The sequence below is a fragment of the Siphateles boraxobius genome, unplaced genomic scaffold (genome assembly GCF_051911475.1).
Source record: "Siphateles boraxobius isolate OS27281-9 unplaced genomic scaffold, OSU_SipBor_1 7, whole genome shotgun sequence".
In the NCBI taxonomy this organism is placed as follows: Eukaryota; Metazoa; Chordata; class Actinopteri; order Cypriniformes; family Leuciscidae; genus Siphateles; species Siphateles boraxobius.
The window spans coordinates 27543433-27560358 of NW_027509197.1; the positions used below are offsets into that span (position 1 = coordinate 27543433).

The 16926-nt window shown below is 36.2% G+C and overlaps 1 protein-coding gene across 1 annotated transcript; it reads right to left on the reverse strand.

Moving 5' to 3' along the window:
- Positions 1 to 4227: 4227 nt before the first annotated feature.
- crlf2 (cytokine receptor like factor 2) lies at positions 4228 to 11945 on the reverse strand. The gene is made up of 6 exons (XM_077216925.1): positions 11698 to 11945; positions 9636 to 9790; positions 9273 to 9438; positions 7302 to 7404; positions 7132 to 7210; positions 4228 to 5193 (listed from the first exon to the last, which is right to left on the reverse strand). Exons 1-6 carry the CDS (start codon positions 11819 to 11821, stop codon positions 4972 to 4974), a joined length of 849 nt encoding a protein of 282 aa, XP_077073040.1. The 5' UTR covers positions 11822 to 11945; the 3' UTR covers positions 4228 to 4971.
- Positions 11946 to 16926: the final 4981 nt, after the last annotated feature.

A 16926-nucleotide genomic window follows, 5' to 3' on the forward strand; every position in this document is an offset into this window, starting at 1 on the left:
AAGTACGTTTTCTTAGAAGTATTGTACTTCGCTACATTTGAAATCATATCCGTTACTGAGTAAAAAATAATAATACAAGGGGGAAAAAAAAAATCACACACTCCGGAAACTACTGAATTGATTGAAGGGCGGGAGAACAAACGCGCAAAAAAGGTGACGCCCAGCTGAAGCTGAAAGCTAAGCGCAAAGCGAATTATGGCCAGTATGAAAAGTAGAAAAAAAGCGTGGTTGTCCTCGAGGATAGATATCCAATTTGCAAAAAATGTGGACGCAAAGTGGCTGCAAAAAGAGGATATAGGACACCATCCCTCCTGCAGATAAAGGTATGTCCCGATTTACGTGATGCAAAGGGAATCCCGGAATCCAGTCATGAAAATGGAATTCACTTAATGCAGATGTCACGTAAAACATGTAAAATAATGGATGGATGAATACATGGAAAGTAGAACTGTGCAATAAATCCAATCGCGACATGGTCTGTGAATATTTAAGCTAAGCACAAAAATACTGCATGTAAATATATAACCCTATTGTTCTGCTGAGCTGCGTTTGTCTACTACATACTCAAGTACTCGTGACGTTCATGGTGTTTTCAGCGTCTCACAAACAATTTGAGGATATGAATACATGAACATTACCAGAGCTGCTCTGAGAGAACGCCTAATGAGCATTTTCATAATTTTATTTGAGAAAATCCATTGTCAAATACACTTTTAACAGGTCTTCACAACCCGTCAAAATAAAAGTTCGGTGTTACTAGGAGAAATTATGACAGAAATATATTACTATTGTAGTCATACAGTAGAACGTAGCCTACTTCTCAAAATAATAATAATAACAACAATAATAATACATTTTATTTGAACATTATTTAAAGGAATATTGTTTTTTGTTCATGGTTTAATTTAGTAAATCTGTTTTTGCAGCGCTTCCCCAAAAAATAAAAGGACACAAGTTTAAATTTACATTTGATTACCACCGTTTTTGATAATATATTTGGATTAAATCATAAAAAGTAGGGGTGTAACGATACACAAAACTGACGGTTCGGTTTTCCCACGGTTTTGACGTCTCGGTTCGGTTTAGAAAGCTAAAAAAAAAAAATTAAACAGTGGTTTAATGAAAAAATGCTGTCTTTGTCTTAAAATTAATTCAATTACAATTAAACTTTTTGCAAGGATTAAAAATCTGCTAATGCTGTATAGGGAGCCGCACATTACTATAACATTAAAGGTTAACAACAGAGCCTAAATTTAGATGCTATTTATTTTTTAGATATAATAATCAACACCCAACGCATTGTATGAAAACATGTAAACTGAACATAAGGCAGTTTTTGCATTAACTTTATTCTAATTTGTTATTGAAATATAATAATTTACACAGTTGCTGTCATTTTCATTAAAGATATTTTAAACGTACTTTAAATAATCAAGATATAATTAACAGGTTAAGTAAAATATAATATATAGGATAATATTGTGCATTTATTTAGTGCAAGAGTTAATTTCTCTAGGAACCAACAAGTTGTGGACACTGAATCACTTGCCTGCTGAGGTAAATAAAATGCTAGTGACAAGCTATGCAGTTTTATTGACGTCTTTGCGCTGCTGAAACACTGATTGAGCGATTACACGAGTTATGATGCCTTTCAGTAAGTATACTGTATTTTTCAGCATACCTTCAGGTGTCCATTCATGTTTATTCTGTAACTGAGGAAGAGATGATCGCGTTTACTCGCGTTTACTCCGCGCTGCCGCTACTGTTACAATCCGTGGTGACAGATAGTTTTAAACTGTGGGTACAGTTTGTCAATTTACATCCATGTGGACAGATTGGTAAACTGTGCCTAGTTTTGTAAAACTGTGCACACGGTAGTTTATTTTTCTTCTGTAATGAAGCTTGGCTGTCCATCTAGTGAAAAATGTTGGTACTGCGGCCAAATAAAATCTTACTGAAAGCTCATTTTTTGAGATATCAACCTAAAATTTGGAACACAACTTCTTCAGATTTTTGGCTTACGTTTTCTGGCAGTTTTAGAGTAAAATATATTTTGTAATATATATTTTATATAAAATATAAATAATTATATTTTTAAATTGTTCATTTTCATAAACTCAAACTTGTATAACTTTTTTTCTGTTTCACTTTCATAACTTCATAATACTTCACTTCAACATTAATCTGGCAAATGTCTTCTTTAAAACAAGACCAACCATAGGTCTATATTCCAAAGCATTCTTGAATTACAACCATTTAAGTTTGAATAGTGATTTTCATGTCTATGCGAAAAAAGGGGGAGTGACAGTTAAAGGGTTAAACGATATTAAACTATTATATCTATATCTATAATATCTAAAATATAATTTATATATAAAAACTCTCCTACAGTCCAGTCACCATCGGTCGCGACTCGCACGTATTTTCATTTAAACGTCACTCACTGACGTTTTCCTAACCAGAAAAAAACCCGATTGCCCTGCTCTGCCTCTGATTGGCTAGTACTCATTGCCATCTGGGTCAGAGCCAATTAGAAGCAGGATGTGGGTGGGAAAAAAACTCTGTGTATAGGGAAAGGGGAGAGACAGAGGGAACAGGCAAGACAAACTCCTACGTTTAAATAACATATAGAAAATATCTGCTTGACAACGAGCTGAGAACAAGCCCAAATAAGCAACTACACTTTAGAAACAAGCCCAAAAAAAAAACGCGACCCGCGACTACCAATATTTGTAAGCGACTTTACAGAAAAACAAGCCCAAAGTCGCTTATAATAAGCGGACTTGGCAACACTGATTCCAGGTCCAATCAATGGGCCGGGCTGGGCGGGGCCGGGGTAGCTTGCAGGGCGGGGCGTGTTCGGTACGCCATGAGAGTATCGCCATTCGAATTAATAATACCCATAATTTAATAATACAATTTATTTATTTAACAATTGATTAATACTGTAAACCGTGATATTTTCTGAGACGTTACCATACTGTGAAAATCTTATACCATTACAACCCTACACGGGAGGGTCCCCCACCCCACCCCACCCCCGCTGTTAAAGTAACTCAGTAACTTTTACTCTGAGTCAATTTTAAATGAGCTACTTTTTACTTTTACTTGAGTAGATTTTTAGACCGGTACTTTTACTTGTACTTAAGTAAAATTTCATTGAAGTAGTAGTACTTTTACTTGAGTAGAATATTTTATTACTCTTTCCACCTCTGGTACTTCCGCTCAATTTTCATTTTCATTTTCCTTCAGTACTAGTACAATGTATTATGTATGTATGTAATATATATATTATGTATTATGTAACATAGTACTTGTACTATGTTCCCAATGAAATGTACGAGAGTCTGATGGGACCAGGCTACTAGAAAACTGCAGAATACTAAAAATTTATTTTTTATTATTATTTGTCCTTTCAAAGGTTTTCAAAAACTTTCTTTCTAGGTTTAATAATCTTTATTTCCAGCTTTTTTGTTTTTTTACTTCTTTTTTCTTTTTTAATGAATTTTTGGTCTTTTGCAATTTATGTACCTATTTATTTTCTTTTTTTCTCTCTTCTTTTTCATCTTCTCTTAACAACCTCACAATTTCTCTGATCATTTACTTGTCTTCCCTTTTTCTTATTACATCTTTGATAAATGTAATGAATTATTAGGTTACACTTTATTTTAAGGTGTCATTGTTACCGTGTAATTATATATTTAAGTACTGAGTAATATTAAGCAAGTACATGTACTTACTATAGGGTTAGGGTAGGATTAGGATTTGGTTGAGGGTTAGTTGCATGTAATTATGCATAATTTACTGTTATTACTATGGTAAGTACATGTAACATATGTAACAAGGACACTGTAAAATAAAGTGTTACCGAATTATTATTATTATTATCACAAATGCTATTGCTATATATATGTTTATACAATGAGCATTGTTCTACATATATACTAGGAAACTTATAAAAGAGATATACACATGCTCAATACAATTTTACACACACTTCACATAATTACACGTACATCCTAGTTTCTGTTTTATGTGTTTTGTATTGAAGGAACTGTATATAACACTTAAGTCTTATGTTCTGCTTTAATTTAAAAAAACAATTTTTTAAATTGTGTTGTCTCATACTTTTGGTTTCGACTGTACATATTTTCCTTGTTCATACAGCCAAAAGTATTACTCTGCACAAAAATAACACTGGTCAATTTTTATAAGCTGCAACAGGTATGACTGAAACAGTGTATTTTTATTTTTTATTTATCCACCTGTGTGCTGTTCACTTTTGCTTCTATCTCTTAATGATTATTTGCTCATTCTCACTCACCCACTTTCCGGATCATCAATCACAACAGATCGGAGTGTGTGGCTGCTGCCCTGGCTTTGTTGCGCCATCACACTGAAACTCAACATCTATTATGCAGTTTCACATTAATCTTTTAAATCAGTCTTCAAATTAACGTACATCCTCCCTTAAGAGAGGACTGTGATGCTGTGAAGAGTGTGTTGGCTTTGATATGTTCAACTCTTTAACACTTCAGGATAGTGTGAGTGCCCTCCATTGTCCAATCATTGCATTGCACTCACATTGTTTGTTACAGATAATGCTTGATGTTCTGTGCTCTAGCTTGCTTTAAACCACAATCCTATGCACAGACTTTACCAATGTGATCTATAATGCCTAGAGAAAAATATCCATTAGAATTCACCTCAAAGGCACTTGTTTGGCTTTCCCCTGGAAATTAGCAGGGCTATGGAGAAAGATGCTTTTTGTATCTATATCATACTGTGTAGTTACAGGATCTACCAGCGGGGGCTAACAAGGCCATGCTAAGCATTCAAACTGTGATGACCACAAACTTGAGACAAGTTTTGTCCCTAGATAGCAATAAAGATCAACTCATGAAGTTTGTAATGTTTTACACCAATCAGTCTGAAAAGCAGTCAATATGATTTCAGTCAGTCTCAGTGGTTTTAGAGGGTGATATACCCCAACATCTGAGAGTATTGTGGTTCTGTGTTTTCACCAGATGTTTCAGAGGAGTAGATGCAATACATGTTGTCATGTTGCTCAGAGCTGGTGTCGATGGACTGGATTACCAAAGTTTGATGTTGCTCTTCCGTTTGGTTCTTGTCAATAATCTCAATATCTGTGGTTGTGCACTCATCATTCAACTCCGTAAGGTTCCCCCAACACTTAGAATGGAAATAACAGGCAAAATTATTTAATTATAGCTGTCCAATCATAACGTCAATCTATACATTCATGAAAATAAAGGTCCATTTTTGGTTCCCCAAAGAACCTTTCAGTGAACACTTCTTAAAGGAATCGTTCACCCAAAAATGTACTTACGCTCAAGCTATCCTAGTTGTATATGAATTAAATAATATCCTGGCTCTTCCCAGCTTTGTAATGGCATTGAATAGTGCCCGAGTTTTAGAAGCTCCAAAAAGCGCATCAATCCATCATAAAAGGTATCCATACGACTTCAGTGGGTTGATAAATGCCTTCTGAAGCGAAGCGATGGGTTTTTGCATAGGCCGTACACGCATTCACAAGAGAGTTGAGTTCCAGTGGAAAGGTGACCTCTGACCCAACGTAGGACGAGGCTCCTCTTCCCTTATATTAAAATTCTAATTCTTGACCGGCATTTTGTTTTGCTCTTTCCTCTGTGCTTCCGCGTTCGTCAATTCTTACCTAAGCTTACGCTACGCCTACGTCATTCGTCCTACATCTTACATCAGGTCAGAGGTCACCCTTCTGCCAGAACTCGACTCTCTCGTGAACATGCGTACGGCTGTTGTCGGATGCCAGTGATTATAGTTTATAAAGTTTTAAATATGTATATCTTTCTTACAAAACCCATTGCTTCTCTTTAGAAGGCATTTATTAACCCACTGGAGTCTTTTGGATTACTTTTATGACAATTCGATGCATTTTCTGGAGCTTCAAAAACTCGGGCACTATTCAATGCCATTACAAAGCATTTTTGGGTGAACTATTCCTTTTTCATTAATATTTTTTTTCTAATTGTGAAGAACATTTTAATAATCAAAAGAACCTTTTTCCATAAGGATGGACATTTTTGTTCCATGGATGTTAAAGGTTCTTCATGGACCTGTAGATAATAAAGAACCTTTTTTCTAAGACTGGGCCAATCCAGAAGGCTAATTTGCCATTAGTTACTTCAGTAATTTCCATTGGGTTTGCAAATTTAAAATCAAGGCGTGGGTGGCCAAGGTTATTGTGTATTTACATGCACAATTTTTCCAATTATCAATAAACAGTGTTCTTTTATCAGATAAAAGTCATGGTTTAAGCCCAAGTGACATTATATGTGAACAGTTTTACTAGTGTTCTGACATTATTCAATGTGAACATGCCTGTTTACATTTATGTGAAATACTGGTAAAAAAACAATTGTATTTTAAAAAATGTAAAAGTTTTAACCTCAGGTTTTTAGAAAATATTAGATTTTTGATAGCTACACTGTAAAATATTATAATATCAATAAGTTATGACAACAGATGTTTTTACATTGCATTAATTCACCAAAATATATATATATATATATATATATATATATTTTTTTTCAGTTATAGAAGATTCAAATCATTTTTATTAAGTCAGTTTAATGTAATGTAAGTTGAATTGACTTAAACATCCAAGTTGATTGTCCTTAAAAATTCATGGCAGCAAGTAAAAACATTCTCTGAGAAACTTTGACATTTTGTTCTAAAACATAAATCACATACCTCAATTATGAATTTTGCTGTGAATTTTTGAATTTTTACAAGTTGCTGCAGAAGCACTACGACTACCACAAGCATATGTTTATATGCTTAATCAAAGAAGCAACTTATCAACTTAAGAGTCATTTTTAAAGCACAGAATGGTGTTGTAATTCACATTTGAGCAATAATTGTGTGTAATCTATGCAGTACAAAAAAATATGAAAGTATGCTAATGTTAACACAAACTGTAATATACTGATAAATCCCAGACCGCTACTAAAAAAAATCCTGAAGGAACCTGTGGCTTGAAAATGGAAATTCTCTTCTAGCAGTAAGAACTTCAAACATCTTGAAATGTATTCTGTCAGATTAATGCTTTTTAGATTTGCATGGCCTTACCTGAGAATGATCAATGTCCATGATTTCATTTTTGAAGTTTTTGAGATCTGGTACTTTAGGTAGGATCAGTCTTCTAATTCTTTCAAGACCAAACAATGGCATCAGCATTCGGGCAATCAGTAAAAATTGTTTGGATAAATTATAATAACCAAAGTGTCAGTAATACTCACCCCTGTTGAGTCAGCAGATAAACAAGAAGTAAGCCAGTCAGTGGCAGCACAATTATCATAATATAAACCCATATGCTGGTAGGTGATTCTACCATACAAGCACCTGTGAACAAAATGTTTAGTTTATTTCTAACTGAAGGCTATTTCATGCAAACTATATGGAGGAGGGATTAGGGAAAATGGGTTTTAGTTATTGGGAAAGGTTTGGGAACTGTGGTGGAGAAGGGATGCTGTATATGTATGTATGTGTGTATATAGTATATTTACAGTTGTAATCAAAATTATTAAACCCCTATTACAAATCATATTGGCCAAATTTACAGACGTTCAGCTGTTTGCATGAACAAATCAAAGAAAAGCAATTGAAATAGCTCAACAAATTTTTCAATTGTTTTCCCCAAATTCAACTGAAAATGCAACTTTTAATGACTTCTGCAGTCTCAAAATTATTTAAATAGAATCCCTCACAACAGCACAAATCTGCAAAACAGGTGTTGTCTCAAGCACACCTGATGCAACTAATCAAGGGCTTAATGAGTTGCACCAGGTGTGCTTGAGCTAGAACACATGAAATATCTGAACTGGCTAGGCTAGTATCATGTTTTACTGCATGTTAGAAATATGGCTAAGTCAAAAGAATGGTCCAAAAAGTGAATAGAAGATATCATCTTCATATAGTGAAGGCACTAAATGTTCCGAAGCATAGTTTGCGAGTTCAGAGTTAAAGGAACAGTGGTTACACTACCTGGGCGGGGCAGAAAAAGGAAGCTATCAACGGGTGCAACCAGATTTCTGAGAAGGCAAGTTCAGAAAAACCCTCGAGTGACTGAAAAAGACCTGCAGCAAGACTTGGTGGCGGAGGTTTCAGCTTGTACAGTAAGTCACGTACTAAACGTATGCAGTTTCCATGCCAGAACTCCAAGACATACATCACTACTGATCCAAAAGCACAAGAAAAGTCAGTTCCAAATTTGTCAAAGTCATATAAATAAGCCACAGAAGTTTTGGGATTCTGTTCTGTGGAGCAATTAAACAAAGTTGGAACTTTTTGGCCCTATGGATCAGCGGTATGTCTGGAAGAAGAAGAATGAAGCACATACTGAAAAGAACACTCTGTCTACAGTTAAGCATGGTGGTGCTCAGTGATGCTCCGGGGCTGCTTTGTATTCTCTGTCACTGGAAACCTGCAGCATGTGGAACGCAAGATGGATTAATTAAAGTATCAGGAAATCCTAGGAGAAAACATCATGCCATCAGTAAGGAAGCTGAAGCTTGGGCATCATCTCCCAACAGGACAATGATTCCAAGCATACCTCAAATGCCACCAAGACTTTTTTTGCAGAAGAATTCCTGGAATATTCTACAGTGGTCATCACAGTCATCAGTCATCACCTGACTTGAACCCCATAGAAAATCTCTAGGATTTGAAGAAGGCGGTTTCAACACGCAAACCCAAGAATATTACTGAACTGGATGTCATTGCTCATGAGGAATGGGCTAAGTTTTCTCAGAAACGCTGCCAGAAGCTGCTGTCTGGCTATACATATCGTTTGCAGCAGGTCATAACAGCAAAAGGGTGTTCTACTAAGTACTGAAGATGCTTGCCATAAGGGGGTTGAATAATTTTGAGACTGCAGAAATCATTAAAGGTTGCATTTTCAATTGAATTTGGGGAAACCAATAGAAACATTTGTTGTGCTGAGCTTTTTCAATTACTTTTTTTTTTGTTCATTACAAACAGCTGAAAGTCTGTACATTTAGCCAACAAACCTGATTTGCAATGGGTGTTGAATCATTTTATTTAAAATTATAAATTAGTATGGAAGTATGGGCTAATAAAGAGATGTAAAAAGAAGATTTTTTTTAACCATAAATATTGCTATGGCTAATGACCATCTAATTCATATTTAGCAAACTAGGCTCTGGTCTTGAAACTGAACACATGGTTTTTCAAAGACAAAGAGACGGTACCTTTATTGTTTCCCGAACTTTGCACTTTTGTCCAGTTGCTCCAGTCCTTTTCCAAACACTTCCACCTCATTCTTATTCTGAAATCGTAATTCGTCTTTATGTTGAGGGTGGACAGAGTCAAATTATGCATTTCATGTTCTTGTTTAACTTCAATCGTATGACCTCTCTAGATATAAGAAAATGCAAAGCATACTGTAAGATTCTCCAACTTTGCTTTGAATAGCATGTGTCATTTTATATCAGATGCATGAGCATTTTTCCAGTCATACTGTTTCAAGCATATGCAAGTTTAGTTGCCTCAGTTCTATGCTCAAATTGAGCATTACTGAAGCTCAAATGTGTAAGTCTGTGAGTGTTCAATACCTTCCAGTCTTTGATACATTGGCTCTTGTATTGTACTTCAGTTGAATAACATCTGGGATTTGTTTCTGGATCTGGTATCCTCCATGTTACAGTAATACCATGTGATGTATTACTAATCTTAAAAACAATCTGGTCCGGGTCAATGTCTCCCATGGCTTAAAAATAGCACAGAATAATAGCGGTTCATACAAAATCCCTCAGAATTTGAAAAATCATCTTGCATGTTAATGTGTTTATTAAATATTTTTCCTTATTACACAGCTCTCTGAAATACTTGATTCTGATTGGTCAATCTCAGCATTCAGTGGTCTGAAATTTCTAGATAATGACCGTTGTTGTTAGCAGCACTGAATAACAGACCACTCATCTAGGTAACTCCTTTCATGCTTGTTTCTCATCTTCCGTCTCACTTATCAATTGTATTTAAAATGAAATCGGAGGACTTCAGTATGTCCTGATCAAAATGTCTGGGTTTATTTTGTGATAACAACCGGCTGGATGTACATTATCTCTTTATACAACATGGCTCTGTTGAATACGTGATTCTGATTGGTCAGTCGTGTCATCTAGTTTTCCTAATATTCACCGCTGTCCATGACAACGCTGTATAGCAGACCGCTCATCCGCAACTGTAACTGAATCCAGTGCTACTTTCATGTCTCACGTATCACACCATAAACTAATTTTTAAAGTGCCACCATTTTGTCTTTGATATCAATTGTAGTGACTGACCTGAGGACTTCAGTATTAATATTAGCCTACTATATCACCGTCTCGTTGCTAGGTCGATTGCTTTATATATTGCAACACACTCTCATGGCAATTCATAACTATTTAGCATTTTGGAAAACTGGTGCTATAATTCGTAGGAATTTCTCATTCATACATTTTTGTACAAAGTGTTTAAGCCTCACTGACGGTTAGGTTTAGGGGTGGACCTTGAATCACATTGTTCAAATTCTTATGAAATCATTACCACATAGAATAGTTTGTTTTCTCATGAGTTTGGGTTTGTACATTGCAATGGACATAGTAGCACTAGCATTTACAGGTAAAACTATAAACTATAATTTGATTTCAAATGTCCACATATTTATTTATTTGGTGAGTATTGTACTTAGTGTAAATGTGTAAATGTGTAACTGATGTTTGAAACTTTGTATTGCTAGCACTTCTCATGTTATTGATTAATGTTTAATTAATTAATTCAATTAATTTTTATTTTTTTTTAAACTCAGCAGAATCACAACAGAAAATGCTGAGAAAGTCCACATATTCTGTTGAGCCCACAATATGAGTAACAGCCTTAAAATTAACTGAATGAATAACATTATTGCGAAAACATGTTTTTATTTTTTATTTAATGAATGTGTTCTGAGGTGAATCTTTGTCGGGTATACAGGATATATCAGCTCATCTAAACGCCTCCCCCTCCTCAGGCCTTTTGATGTGGCTCTCCAGACAGCTCATGCACAGTGATGCACTGCCACTTAACAGCAAACTTATCATTATCATCAGAAGTTCGTCTAAATGTATACTGGCAAGAATGTGTGTCACATGCTCCATTCCTAAACATTTAAACTGTGACCTTTTACATAGGGCAAACACATTTGTGATGAGTCTAATAATCATGCTTCTGTGGGAGTTATTCTCATAATACTTTGCCTAATACATGTCTTTTATCAAGCTCTTCAGCTACAAACTGTTCTAACAACTCTTTATTATAATAAATATGTCAAGTCAAGTCACCTTTATTTATATAGCGCTTTTTACAATAAAGATTTTTTTAAAGCAGCTTTACGGTGATAACAGGAAAATAATGAAAACAAAGTTTGTTTCTGCTGTACAGCAGATCTAGAATAAAATAGCGGTATAGTCCATCTTAAGTTAAGTGATGGTTCATTTTTTGTTCTAAAAAGGTTATTAATTTAAAACATGTCATATGAAAATATCTATGTGTAATCAAATCTCAGCTGATTCAAAAGTTACATTAACCGATAAATATTGAATGTTTGTTCTGTTAATTCCTAGGGGTAAAATATCTAAAGATTAAAGAACTCACCAACATCATCAGAATCATCATCATCATCGTCATCATCATAAGCAGCAGTAGCAGCAGCAGCACTGGACTTTGAAGCAAAGAGTAAGGCAAGGACTACCAGGAGATACACACTCCAGTTGTTCATGATATGTTCCTCTCTCAGTTACTTATCAATGAAGAAGTCTCAGTCTTTAAAGCACAGAGGAACAGGTTACACAAGTTATACCTGAATTACCAAACCCGGCTTTTCCTCCACTCATTTCCTTCCCTTTCTCTCCCCCTCACTTCTTACTCATAGTTCTAGTGTGAAGGAGGGCTCTGATTTTTAGTTTTATTTTAAAGTCTTTCTGATTATTCAGTTCACATTTATTTCTTGGGACTCTGGTAGATTCTTAGTATAAGTTATTGGTGATTTCACCCAGTTTTAGGGGAAACTTTTTTGAGTTCTTTAGATGTTATAGATTATAGACAAGGTATGTTTTCTTGCTCATTTGTAAAAATGATCAATGTACTGATGTTTACTGATGTAAGAATCCAGGGCTTTACTTCTGGTAATGGATAATAGATTAATATAAGAATTTAAGCACCAAATAACCATAAAATCAACTGAAAAAAATATCAAGTTAGTCAAAACTAGTTATTAATAGGAAGATGTTTCTTTGCTGAAATCGAATGCAAAAAAGAAAAGAAAAATTAGTGTAGAGCCTATTATAAAAACCTGCAAATTAAGACATTTTTATTGGTGTCAATTTTCTTGTGTCAGAAATAAGTTGATTTTATTTAAACATATTTTCATAAATGTGGTTAAGGTGTGAAAAATATGTTGGATATTTTCCAGTTTTATCTCTCAATATGATTATTTATGATTATCTGATATTTTCTCACTGTATAGAATTCACTTATCTCACCACAAGATCAGATGTAGCTACTTAGAACCACCCACAGTGGGAGGGAGGAAGTGAACAAGGGACAGACATATAACCAGGCTAATACTTCAATAGTTATTTTCCAGATCTGAGGTAAATTATCCAACTTTGCTAAAAAAAATTAATTAACTTTTGTGTGATATTTAAAACTTACCTTACTAGTCTTCTACAATTAGCAGTCACAAAATCCTACCACCAGATGTTGTGGCTGTGCCACAAATAAATAAATAAATATGTTATATGTTATGTTCAAGTGAGACATTTTTCTAATGTGATATACTGTAACTGTTATACGAGTCCCATATTCTGTCTCATTAACCAAACCTTACAAGCAGCTTGATAATAATGTGTGTTCCAAGCACAGAAGACTTAATCAAATACATGCAATAAATATTTTCTTTCTCATGCATTGTACATATCATAGATATAAATTACCACACAATGCAGAAGCACGAGTCTTGTGTGCGAACAGTCACATATATGAGCCTGGAGCTGTTTTTCTTGTTGTTTTTTTGTAATAGATAATGATCGTGTTTTTGCACCTAGATGTTCATTACATATTTCAAAGTCAAAAGGAAGTGAGCTGGTGTTTATTTATCCTCTTGTCATGAAAACTTTTTTTAAAACATTCCGTTGCATTTACAGTATGTCTATTATTTATTTTGTTTATTTGTCTAATCACTTAATTACTGTCTTTTTATTCAAATTAACCTGCAGGTTGTTTAAACATTCCATTAATATCTCAAAAAAACATGCTGACTTTTCCTAATTTTATGCAAACTGATTCTAAACAAGATCTCAGCTTGATAACATGCACTAATCATCTTCTATGAAAATGTTACAGATATGTATTTTTCTACTATGTTTTTGCTGTGGTAAGTTTGAGAATTTTTTTATTTTATGTTTTCATATGTTAAAAAATAATTTTTTCATATGTTTAAAAATAAGTACATTTCTGAGAAGCGCATACAATGCTAGAAAATTTCAACCTATTGGGTTTTGAACACTAAAAAAAGAGGGCAAAATCAGAATAGTTTGGCAAATTACAAATTCTTTTCTCATCTCGTCTCTGAGATTACAAACAAAGACTACAAAGATTACAAATCTCTCAATATATATAGGACGATAGTTTTCAAAGATCCACTGCATCCCACTGTTTTTTCAAGATCTCTGCTTGTAATAGAGATTAATGAGACTTGTGCTCAGCATTATTTATAAAACGTTGAATGACACTGACCACACCAACCTTGTCATTTCAATTGTGCCACAGAGAGGGATGGAAGGCCGGCCTGGAGATGTCAAGGCAGAGAGTGAAGGGGAAAAGAGAGAGTCGATTGAAAAGATGAGGATAAATCTTTGTCTGGGCTGTGGAGCAGTTCTCCCCCTCTGGGAAGGGCTGCATGTCTGCAGAGAAACCGAGCTAAGACGAGACCTGTCAGGAACAAAGAGCGAAATTCCAATGATATGTTTAGCTAAAAGGGTGAGAGAAAAGTGAATCAAAGCAGTGCACGATCAAAGAAACGCTTCAGTAAAGTCAACTTGGCCGCCAAGAGACCAGCAGGGGATGCATATGATTTATAAGTTGTTCTTCAGAACCTTCTGATGTTGAAGAATTGATTGTTATTGTTGCTAGAGAGAAGAAGAGAGAGACGTGGGACTGAGGTGGAGGGTCACCTATTTGCGCTTCAAAAGTAGAGCTTTGTGATGTGTGACAGTTGTAAAACACTGGAACGACACCACTGGTCTTAAACAGAGGCACTGGAACATGTCAGGGCCAATAAGCCACTGCAACAAACAGCGGAAAAGAAAGCGACAGTTGTTATGTTTGCTTTGACCACTGACTTACTTACAATCAAACAAACAGCTGTGGAAAGTCAACATGACTGCGAGTGATGATCAATTTCGGTTTGTTTGAGGCAAGGGTACTGTAAAGGTCGACAAAAAGGGTCATTGTCAGGGGTGTGGAGTGGTTGTGCTTCAAGAGATGTCCCACTCTCTGATCTACTGTTCCTTTGGTTAAAACTAAGTTTTAATTGAGTTTTATAAAACATTCTGAGTGCATTCACACTCAAAAACCTTTGAAATTAGTTCAAATTAATTGTTATTAAAATTGAATGTTATCAGGTTTGGTCATCACTTACATTTTGCAGTGTAGGCTACAACGCAAAAGCAGCTGAGCAAAAACATGTTTATCGTGAGCTAACCACGCTTACCACTAGTTCCTTTAAGGACTATAGAACTTTCTCCGTATCTCAGAGCATTATCAGCCTGACTCAAGCATTATAAAAAAGTAAGTGCATGTTTATTTTTTTTCTATCGCTGCATCTTTTTTATGGGAAGACATTATTTGCGTTCTGATGCCGAAATGACCTACATTTACTTTTATGGTCATTACTGGCCTTAGTAAATCAACAGATTGAGGAAAAATAATAATAATAATAATAAAGTGTATCAGAATCATTTACAATTCTGCTCTGACGTTATTTCTATAGCATAGTCTACAATATGTAGTTATTTACAAAACTTATATTCAATTATCTATTTTATATTGTTTTTAATTGATTGTAATTGAATATTTTTATATTTTATTTTATAGTTCTGCAGTTTATTTTTCACAAATAAAATATGTAACCCGAATTTATTATTCTAAAATGTGTATAAAAAAATTGACTGATAGTAAAAATGTCTCAGGTTACGACTGTAACCCTGGTTCCTTATAGGAGGGAATGAGACGCTGTGGGAACGCCCCTGCATGAATGCGTCATGAGGCACCTATGAAATTAGTCCAATGGCGTGACGGAACGTCATGTGACGTCATAGACCAGGAAGCTATAAAGCACCTCTGAAAACAGACCACGCTAGCTTCTGAAAAGCCGAAGCAAGTCGATCACAGGCATGCAGGGAGTATGGCAGGGTGACGCAGCGTCTCGTTCCCTCTTCAGCGAACCCAGGGTTACAGTCGTAACCTGAGACGTTCCCTTTCAAGGGAATTCGAGCTGCGTTGAGACGCTGTGGGAACACTATACCCACAACGGCATAGTAAACCGCCTATCCGTGTGAAATCCCTGCGCACACCAAGACGAAAGCACCTGCACCCCTGGAGTGGAGCCGAAGTCAAGGTAAAAAAAAACCCTAATTTGTGCGGCGAGGCAATCTCCTGCCACATCACATACATATTGGAGGGAAACTCCTGACAATAAGGGTTTGGAAGCAGCCATACTCCAGTAATTTGGTCTGACGCCTCACAGTGCCACGAAGGAAACGTTACTAGAGGGTGTCTCCCCAATGATACACCACTTGATTCGACAATTTGTGACCTCAGACCCCTCTGATGGTTGATGTAAGAGACCACCGATGTGTTGTTTGTGTGGACAAGCACATGATGGCCCCTCAAGTCTGGTAGGTAGTGTTTGAGAGCTCAAAACACCACCATCATTTCTAGATGATTTATGTGCTAAGAAAGTAGATGGTCCTGCCACAGACCTTGTGCCGAGCGACCACTCATGATCGCCCCCCAACCTGTGAAAGAAGCATCTGTCGTTAGCATTACGCGACGACAAGAAGCTCCCAACACTGGGCCTTGGGTGAGGAACCAAGGTTTCTTCCACATGACTAAGGCACGTAGGCATCGCCGCGTGACCTTGATCATGCGAAAAAGATTTCCCCTCGGAGAAAACCCCTTGGTTCTGCACCACCACTGCAGGTGTCTCATGTACAGGACGCCAAAAGTTATTACGTTGGACACAGCTGCCATGAGAGCCAACAGTCAGTGACTGGCCTAGTTTTACCTCGGCCGAAGGGAAAAACCCGATATGGGTACACTTCGCCCCCCGAAAATTAACCTCAGGGACTTCCTGTGATGAGGACGGATGGCTACATGGAAGGACGCGTCCTTCAACCTATTGTGACAAACCAGTCCTCGGACTGAATCTGTGACATAATCTGTTTGAATGTAAGCCTCCATCCTTCTTTGGAACAATGAAGTAACGGCTGTAAACCCCTGACTCCCTACTGGGAGGAGGAACCCTTTCTATAGCCTCCTTTCGCAGAAGAGTCTGCACCTCTTGCTCCATAACCAGAGCCTGCTCGCGGTCCACCACATAGTGAGGACCCCTAGAAATCTGGGCGGAAGAACCGAACTGAATTCTGTAACCATTTCTATAGTGAGCAGGACCTAACGAGATATATTTGGCAGTAGCTTACACGCTGCCAGAAAATCTACTAAGGGGACCAGTCTCTCGAGACTGGCCTCTGGTATTGGTCGAACAGCCGCTTCGGTACCCAGTAGCAGACCTATTATCTACACGTTGCCTCGGCAAACGCG